This window comes from Mytilus trossulus, chromosome 6, assembly GCF_036588685.1.
Source record: "Mytilus trossulus isolate FHL-02 chromosome 6, PNRI_Mtr1.1.1.hap1, whole genome shotgun sequence".
Classification (NCBI taxonomy): domain Eukaryota; kingdom Metazoa; phylum Mollusca; class Bivalvia; order Mytilida; family Mytilidae; genus Mytilus; species Mytilus trossulus.
The window spans coordinates 60,075,645-60,084,746 of NC_086378.1; the positions used below are offsets into that span (position 1 = coordinate 60,075,645).

At 30.9% G+C, this 9,102-nt stretch overlaps 1 protein-coding gene across 1 annotated transcript; it reads left to right on the top strand.

The window, feature by feature from the left end:
• The first annotated feature begins 205 nt into the window (after positions 1 to 205).
• LOC134721621 (acid-sensing ion channel 3-like) lies at positions 206 to 3,224 on the top strand. The gene is made up of 4 exons (XM_063584730.1): positions 206 to 233; positions 1,662 to 1,830; positions 2,545 to 2,639; positions 3,052 to 3,224. Exons 2-4 carry the CDS (start codon positions 1,685 to 1,687, stop codon positions 3,222 to 3,224), a joined length of 414 nt encoding a protein of 137 aa, XP_063440800.1. The 5' UTR covers positions 206 to 233; positions 1,662 to 1,684.
• Positions 3,225 to 9,102: the final 5,878 nt, after the last annotated feature.

The window sequence follows — 9,102 nt, forward strand, 5'->3', positions numbered from 1 at the left end:
ATTTCATTGTAAACGTAGAAAACAACAAGCATAAGTTTCAATTAAAACTTTTTTTAAAATAGAATGATTATAAACTTTAAATTGCATTTCCAAAATAGCATATCAATATTATATGTTAATTCTTATTCACAACTTATGATATATAGGGTAAAATATCTTCAATTTTGGTTTATTTGTAGATTACCCCATTTTTTCGAAGTATAAATATCTCAAGTGTGCAAAACCAAGAATAGGTATGATGTAAAAGGAATTAAGAAAAAAACATTACAGTAAAGCATTTGTCACAACTCGGCAGATTCCGTACCTTTCGAGAATAGCAAATTAACCCGGGGATTGCCGTTGGACAGTAAAACATATCAGTTTAGAACACAAGAAAACAGTTGTCAAATTATGTCGACAATAGTTTACCGGATTTTAAACTCGTAGTTCAATTAAGACACTAAATCAAGTTTACAAATAAAAACTGAGGAAATATCATGAATTTCAATCGAAAGTATTCAGACCGAGTTCGTTAAAAGACTATTTTAATCGTTTCCTACTGTTAAAAGAAATCTAGAATTAAAAAATGGAACTTCAAGTCAGAAGAATATTACTTAAAATGAAATCAGATAAAAATATTGATAGGTTATGAAAATCCCTTTTGAATTTTAGAAAATAAGTTGAAAAGGCTGAATTATACAATATATTAAGCATTGGCATGGTTTTGGTCTCACTGAATTGAAAGAAAACAAATCTAAAATTACGTTAAATCTGAGTTACTGAGATGATCTTTTTAAGGGCTATTTTTTTTTCTTAGAAAAGAAAAGTGGGAGAAAGGGGTTAACCATTTTGCCCCGTGACGTAGGACACATTCAAACAGTCCGAACATCTGACAAAAATTCTTTAACATCTGTTTTAATATGACGAATATAAGGTTGAATAGGTTGCATCAAAAGACCATTGGAAACTTATCAAATATATTATGCCAGGTTTGTCGATATAATACTTGTCAGTGACGTAAGAATTAGAACAGAAAGACACAATCAATAACGAACTTGTAGAGCATTAAAATGAAAAGTTTGGAAGGGATGGCGTCTCCATTTGATTTTATCTAAATCCGAATGGTCTGCAATGCTTTTGATGCGTACAATCCAAGATGACAACCAAAATAGGATATTAATTATAATACGCATGTGTGACAAAAAGAAACACCAAGAATTTGCTTTGATTTGAGCATTTTTATCACTATACATGTCCTCCGAAATACCAAGGGACCAAAAATGCAATGTTTACTTGTAAATAGTTATCAAAAGTATCAGGATTATAATTTAGAACCCCAGACGCGCGTTTTTCTACACAAGACTCATCAGTGACACTCGTATAAAAATTGTTATAAAGCCAAACAAGTACAAAGTTGAAGAGCATTGAGGATCCAAAAAAGCCAAATACGTAAAACTAGAATTTACTAAACAAACTCTATTTTTTTCTATTTGTATTTTTTGTTTGTTATTATGTCCATTAATTGCTTTGAAAATTAGTAGATGTACATATTTTGTACGAAGTAAAGTTTACCTTTTAATATAACGCCTTCTTGTTACTATCAACAACAGGGTCGTTACTTACGAAAAATACAGTTTTTATAATACATGTATAACTTTAATTTGTGTTTTGAATTTTTAAAGGAGATTTTTATGGAAAATCCAAAATGAACATAAGTTGTCATTGTCCGCCTTCATGTTCTAGCACACGATACGAAGTAACACTTTCTTCATCCATATTTCCGTCTGACTTCTACAGTGATTTTCTACTAAGGAGGAATAACTTGAATGAATTTGAACGGGATTTTTACAGGTAATTACGTTTAGTAAATAATTTCATAGTATCAGATGCTCGTTTTGTCACAGCTCTTGATTCCTTGCTCGGCTTTTACCATTCTTATACCTTTTTGAATTTTAAGCTCTATTTTCTCCTTCAAAATTTGGATATTTCAAATGTGTACCTAAGGCATGAACTAGCAAAGATACATTTGTTGTTGAAATGTGCATCTGGTGCATTGAAATTGCTACCGCTGAAGTTATTTATGTCTATCAGTGGTACTCGAAGCTAACTCAACAGTGATTTAAAATCCAAAACTTAGTACAGCGTTAACTTTGTCAATGTGATAAAAACATGTGGATGTTCGAAAGGTATATGATTATCAATGAACTAATATTTACTTTATATTGTATTTGTTTTGTGATTTCTTTTTCTGGGGAACAAATTTTTTAAGTAGATTTGATAAAAAAATCACAAAACATAATTTTATATATATTGCATTCCTGCTCATAACTGCCATTTAAAAAAATGTGCTTCCAATTATAACGCTATTTCTTACCTGTTAATTGTATAAAATGTATGGTGGTTTAAACATATAAAGTATTCTTAAGACGGGTGGTGCAGACTTAGCACAATTTTAGCTTTTGATAACTTTTTTTCCCGTGTTGATTTTTTATCATCTCGCCGCCAATTATTAAAATCTCTCCTGGATTACGCATTATTTATTCAGACTTCAACTTAACATTTCAGAAAAGACTTAATAGTCATTCACATCTACTTTGAAGAACTGAAAACAACAATTGTAAGACAATCACCTGTCTATGAATCTTCAGTGGCGATATTTGGTTAGTTTTATATGTCATTACGTTCAATCTCTCTGCATTGATTGGTTTATTATGTGATTACGTTCAAATTCTTTATAACCTAATTATATTCAATGAAAGTAAAGATTTCGGACGTCTGAAGCACTTTTCTTAGTTTACCTTTACCATCATTGCTACAAAATGTTTAAAAAAAACAGATTTGTTAGAATCTCTTTATTAATATAAAAAGGTTACTTAAAAGAATAGCAAATTCGTTTTAAGTCAACTTTGAATGAGAGAGTTTACTATACTTGATACTTATCTTCATATACAGTATTAATAAAATAAAGAATATGAATGGGGAATGTGCAAAGAAACAAAAACCCGACCAAAGACCTGAACACATTATGATGTCTACATAGAAAATATTACCATTTTATTATGTTATTTTCAGGAAATATTGGAGGACAGATGGGATTATTCCTAGGAGCCAGTATACTCACCCTTACAGAGCTTGGAGAATTTTTGGGGTTTGTTTTGTGGTTTATCTGGAAGAAATGTATAAACATGAATCGTACAAACTGTTCAAAAGAAAAGAATGTCAATGCCACACTCCAAGAAATGTAAACACGTCTAGTCATGATTAAGTAAAAACGTTAATTATATATCTATCATTATTAAACTTAGTTGTGAACAATTCTAATAAAATTTAAAAAATATATTACGTTGCAAATATATAGTTATATATGTATCATCGTTACCTTAATTGGTAACAAATGTTTAACAAGTTATTCAATACATCACATGGCAAATATTTAAAGTTTATATCTCTGACAAAAAATGACAACGACATGAATTGTTAATATATAAAAGAAGAAGATGAGGTATGATTGCCAATGAGACAACTTTCTACAAGAGACCAACATGACAGAAATTAACAACTATAGGTCATCACGCCTTCAACAATGAACAAAGCCCATACCGTACAGTTAGCTATAAAAGGCCACGAATTGACAATGTAAAAAGATTCAAACGAGAAAACTAACGGCCTTAGTTAGGTAAAAAAATGAACGAAAAACAAACAAATAGGTCACACATAAATAAACGACAACCACCTAATTACAAGCTCCTGACTTGGGACAGGCCCTTACATACATAATGTGGCGGGGTTAAAAATGTTAGAGGGATCCCAACCTTCCCCTATCCTCGGACAGTGTTATAGCAGTTCCACATAAAATGTCTCATATTCAAGCCTATAGGTCGAAACCAAATAGACGTACAAATCCTCAAATGTAAACAAAAAAGGCGAATATGTTTTGAATGGAGTGAACGTTAACTGTGTTAAAATCAGAAAATCCTTTACATTTGATTTATAAAAAATATGAAGGGTTATGATACTCAGTCCTTCACAAACCACTCATTGGTCAAATCCGGCCGATTTTTAAATCAAAGACACAAATCTTGCGACTCAATGGCTTTATTTCGCAACTAGTTTTTTATTCTTCTATAACACTGACAGATATCCGTGTTATATACCATGCAGAATGTGATTGAAAAAACATTGGCGGAAGAAAATCAATCTCTAAACATACATGTAAACAGCTAGTTCTATAAAAAGATTTCGTGTGGTCAAAAAACTGTTTTTGATGTTTTCAATAGAATAAGTGTTCATCATGCATGTTATATTTCCGTATCATGTGACCTTACCAAAGAGACATATCGTTATAACTTCAGCCAACACAAATGCGAGGAGAAAATCGTGATGGGACAAACAAACGTGCTCTTGAAGAAAAAAAGTAATACCAGATTCTTAATGAACAAATTTATTAATTTAATCACTGAACAACTGTTAGGGAAAAGTTACATGTTTTTTTTTGTAAGTTAACAAACGGGAATGCGTTGGAAATATAAAAATGTCATGGTTCTTTTAATTCACTTATCTGTCATGTTTTCTACGTGTTCTGTTTTAATGTTAACCAGTGTCACTATTGGTAAATTTCGGCAACAAACACGAATGTGAACTAGCTTGCATTCTACAACCCTTGAATGAAATATAATTTGTTGATAATACGCAACAGATATGTAATAAAAAAAATATCATTGCGATCCACACTTCATCCTATACCGCTAGCCAATATATAAAATAAACAAACACACAGCAAAACGCCATACACATATATAAATATATACAAGTCTAATTGAAAACTACGTTCAAACCTATGATTGTGTTGGATAAAAACCGCAATTTTTTACGTGTGCATGTAAAACAAATTTCGTTGTAGAAGGGTCTAAATACAGCACTAACAACATTTTCCAAAAGACCAAAAAAGTGAAAAAGTATGTTAAAAGAAAACGCATTTGGCTAACATGTCGAACAACTGATTTTCTTTAACCCTGCTGACTGCCATTGGCGATTGCCAAATAAAATTGATCACAAGATGTAACAAAATGGATCTTAAAATAAATTTAATACTAAACAGAAAACAATCAAGTGTGTAGATGTTGTTGCCGAGCAGTATCCGACTCAAAAAGAAAATGATATATAGAAAAGAGGTTTTGAAAAAAAAATAAAAATTATTACATTTTTAGAGATATATTATAATATTGTATTTCATTTTAGCCACCAATTTATTTAACAGCATGTAAAGTTCCAACACATGTACATCTAAATTAATCTTATTTTGAAAAAGTGTGTTTAACCGATTGATTCGTGTTTTTGTGTTTAAAATATATATTTCAACACACATTGCACATGTATAGTATAATGCCGTGTTTATCATGTGTTTATCGTGTTTTGATACAATAGAAACATGTATACCTACATGTATGTCTGTCTGTTATGTTCTTTGAGGAGGTATCACTTTTTAAATGGCTGTAAGTGTAAATAAAAAAACATGTTTTGAAATAGCTTTGATCAACCTTTAATTAATCCAAAGCACAGACACTTCTCATAAACTAAGTCTGGGATAACATAATCCTTTAGTCTGGGATAACATGATATCTTCATTGAGTGTAATTGGCTTTGAACTAGCTATCAGGAAATGTGTTGGTTTTTTTTTTTTACTAATATTAATATGTTATTTGTTTTTATGTGCTTCGTATCGATATATTGAATTAATTCATTTGTAACTAACTTTTTTCAGTTTGCTCTTGTAATGTGTTGTTACACAGCTGTCCAAGGTTAGGTGGGCTGAGCGCTTCCAAAAGAGTTTAACCTCGGCATCTAAGTGTTTTGTCCCAAATCTTTAATTCAGTGGTTGTAGTCTGTTGTCAGTCATATTGTTCTTTATTATGTATATATATGAATAACATGTTTAATTATGGTTTTTTTCTGATAAATCTGTACGTAAGTTGTATATACTAAGAAAAATTGTCAAAGGCAAACTATTCATTTAGAAAAACAAGTATTCATACATTTCTTTTGATATACGGTTAAGAAAATATTATTTGTACACGGTGATATGAGAATCTGTGTATTGGAAATGAAATAAAACTCAAAACACACATGCATATAAAAAAATACAAGTATGTTTTTATCAGGGTTAGTCCATACACTATACTTATGTTGTAAAATGTTTATTAAGCCATTCTTTTTTTTTATAAAATGAAATGAAACAAAAAAAATCCTACTTATTAGAATATGTAACATGCAACAACTTTTAATGTATCTTATTAACATAAATTATGCATCATATTAGTCTAATAATAAAACTTTATAATTTCTTGGTATCGTCGTTTTGTTTAATTTTCTCATGTGAGATTTGCATCAACACACACATTTTTTACAATTATTCCATTCAGAAATTCAACAAAAACTTTTTTTTTCATCACAGGAAGTCTGCATTGTATTCATTATATATCAAATTAACGTGATATTTTATACCGGGTTATAATCTATAGCCATTATGTATGCATGCTTCTTTGCAACACCTCAAACGAATAAAGTTATAAGATATAGCTTATTTCAAACTTTAACAGCGAGAGACCTGTACAAATATTTTACATTGGGAAATGGCATTGCATTATGATAGCAATACCACAAATAAATATATCTTGAATTTTCATAGAGAAGTATATAATTATATTACGTATATTCATGATCCTGACAATTACATGTTTGATGTCTCGCAGTATCATTTTTTGACAAAGAGGACTTGGATACTAATTCACAAATTTCATCTTCGTTGTTTTTAAAAATGGATTAACTGATGGTAAGTGCTGGGGGTGTCAACGAAACAATAGTATTTTATAAGACGCACTACATCAATATATTCGAATGTATTCAAACATAGACAGGTCCGATCAAAACAAACATAGTTGATGTAATGAATCATGACCTCCTCTTAAATAAGTTTGAAATATTTTGTGATTTTAAAGTTTGATATTCGTTAATTGTCTTGTTCCTTTAAACGTGCAGGTAGTATAGCAAAATACGTTGTTAGAGCTGGATTTAGAGGAGGACCCCCCTTTATTGGAAAAATTTGGTTGATAATATAGGGAATCACTGAAGCATGACCAACGCGGTCCCTCCGCTTAGGCAGTCAGTGGATCCGCCACTGCTTTATTTATCTTAACTGGCTCAACTATGAATTATAACTTATAAATATGAATCATGGTACGTGTCAGTTGGAATATACCACAGTGAGTTGGTTTCCATAGAAATGCTAAGTGTCTGCTGAAACCAACGTCCATCAAATATCAAGGGTGTTATCATTAAAAACATCAAGCACCATTTCACCTTATTAATCATGACCTATTGTTCGGGACAGTTTCCGTTTACGAAGTAAAATGTGTCCAATCCTAGAAAAATGTAGACTAAATTGAAAGTTGTATCTTTACTTTTGTCATTTTAAGAGAAACAATTGGACTTCTTATTTTGTTTGTTTTAATGATTAGGAATGAGTTGATAACAGTAGAGAGGTTAACTGCTTGGAAACATCTTAACTGTATATTATGTTATGACTTCAGAAACGCGTTTCATATTTTATTTTCATTTGTTCATTTGTTTTCTTTATTCTTTCGTAATGTATTTGTTTCATTGTCCCAAGGAAAGCTACTCTAGTAACGTACTGTCATTGATTGTTGCCGAAAAAAACAGCCCGCTAACATAATTAACCACGTCACATTATTTATGTATGTGCCTGTACCAAGCATTCAGTTGTTGTCGTTTGTTTATGTGTTACATAATTGTTTTTCGTTCATTTTTTTTTAATATTTTTCTTATAAAAAAAAATGGCCGTTAGTTTTCTCGTTGAATTGTTTTTGCCTTTTATAGCTGACTATGCGATATGGGCTTTGCTCATTGTTGAAGGCCTAACGGTGACCTATAGTTGTTAATGTCTGTGTCATTTTGATCTCTTGTGGACAGTTGTCTCATTGGCAATCATACCACATCTCCTTTTTATATTGTACAATGACCTATAAATGTTTTTAATTTCTGTGTCATTTGGACTCTTGTGGAGAGTTGTCTCATTGGCAATTATGCCACATCTTCTATTTCATAGTATATAGTGGGTTTTTTCAGTAGAGTCTGGTCAGTTACTAATGTTCTTGTTGTCAAAATCCATCATGAAGGACGCAACTATTGACCACTAGTCTAGCTGAGCCTAGACTGTGTTCAAGTTCTACAGGGCATGAGACGTACACAGCTACTTTTGCATAGGTACTACTTCCGTACTTAAAATATGTAGTACTGGAAATTAACTTTTAATATTTAGTACTATTTCTTTACTTTTAAATTATTGTAATATTTAGGTACTTGTATTTTACAGTACTTGATTTGTACTAAATATTTTGGTACAGAAATAATACAATATTCCATGTTTGAAAATCATAATTTTAAGAGATTTGAAATAGAAAATCTTTCAAAATGCTAAAAATATAACGGTAGTAACCAAAAATCTGTAGTACCTAAATTTCAAGTACAAATTAAGTACTGTAAAATACAGGTACCTATATATTACAATAATTTTAAAGTAACAAAATAGTACTGAATATCAAAAGTAAATTTCCAGTACTACATAATTTTAGTACAGAAACAGTACCTATGCAAAAGTAGCTGTGTAGCTATGTCATTTTTTTGTGTGTACTCTCGAACCTCGTCGAGAGGTATGAGCCCCCCCCCCCTTTTCCCCCTATCGGTGCCAGGTCGTACATTTGTAGCACCTACTGGTAGTGGATTCGAAGAGACAAAGTCTCCTGAAGCTAACGAGTTGTCGAGAATGAAGTACCATTTCTGTCATTAAAATCTCATCAATATCAACATACTTTAGAGTATATTTTGTTTTTCTTTTATGTTTAATTAATTCATTCAGTTGATTTGAAATATAATGGGCATTGGTTTGAGAGACAACGTCCAAACCAGTTACTAAGAACTTTAAAATATGTTTCAAATGAGCCGTATGGTAAAGCAATCACTCGATCCGAACCCCTTGTTATGTGTAAATTTCTTTTATGTACATGAAATAATTATTTTTCATAGATTTCAAGGTTCATTATGAAAATT

Coding starts and splice junctions, on each gene's coding strand:
- LOC134721621 (XM_063584730.1), top strand. CDS start 1,685: ATGAACATAAGTTGTCATTGTCCGCCTTCATGTTCTAGCACACGATAC. Junction 1,831..2,544: donor TTTGAACGGGATTTTTACAG/GTAATTACGTTT, acceptor TTAACATTTCAG/AAAAGACTTAATAGTCATTC. Junction 2,640..3,051: donor ATCTTCAGTGGCGATATTTG/GTTAGTTTTATA, acceptor TGTTATTTTCAG/GAAATATTGGAGGACAGATG.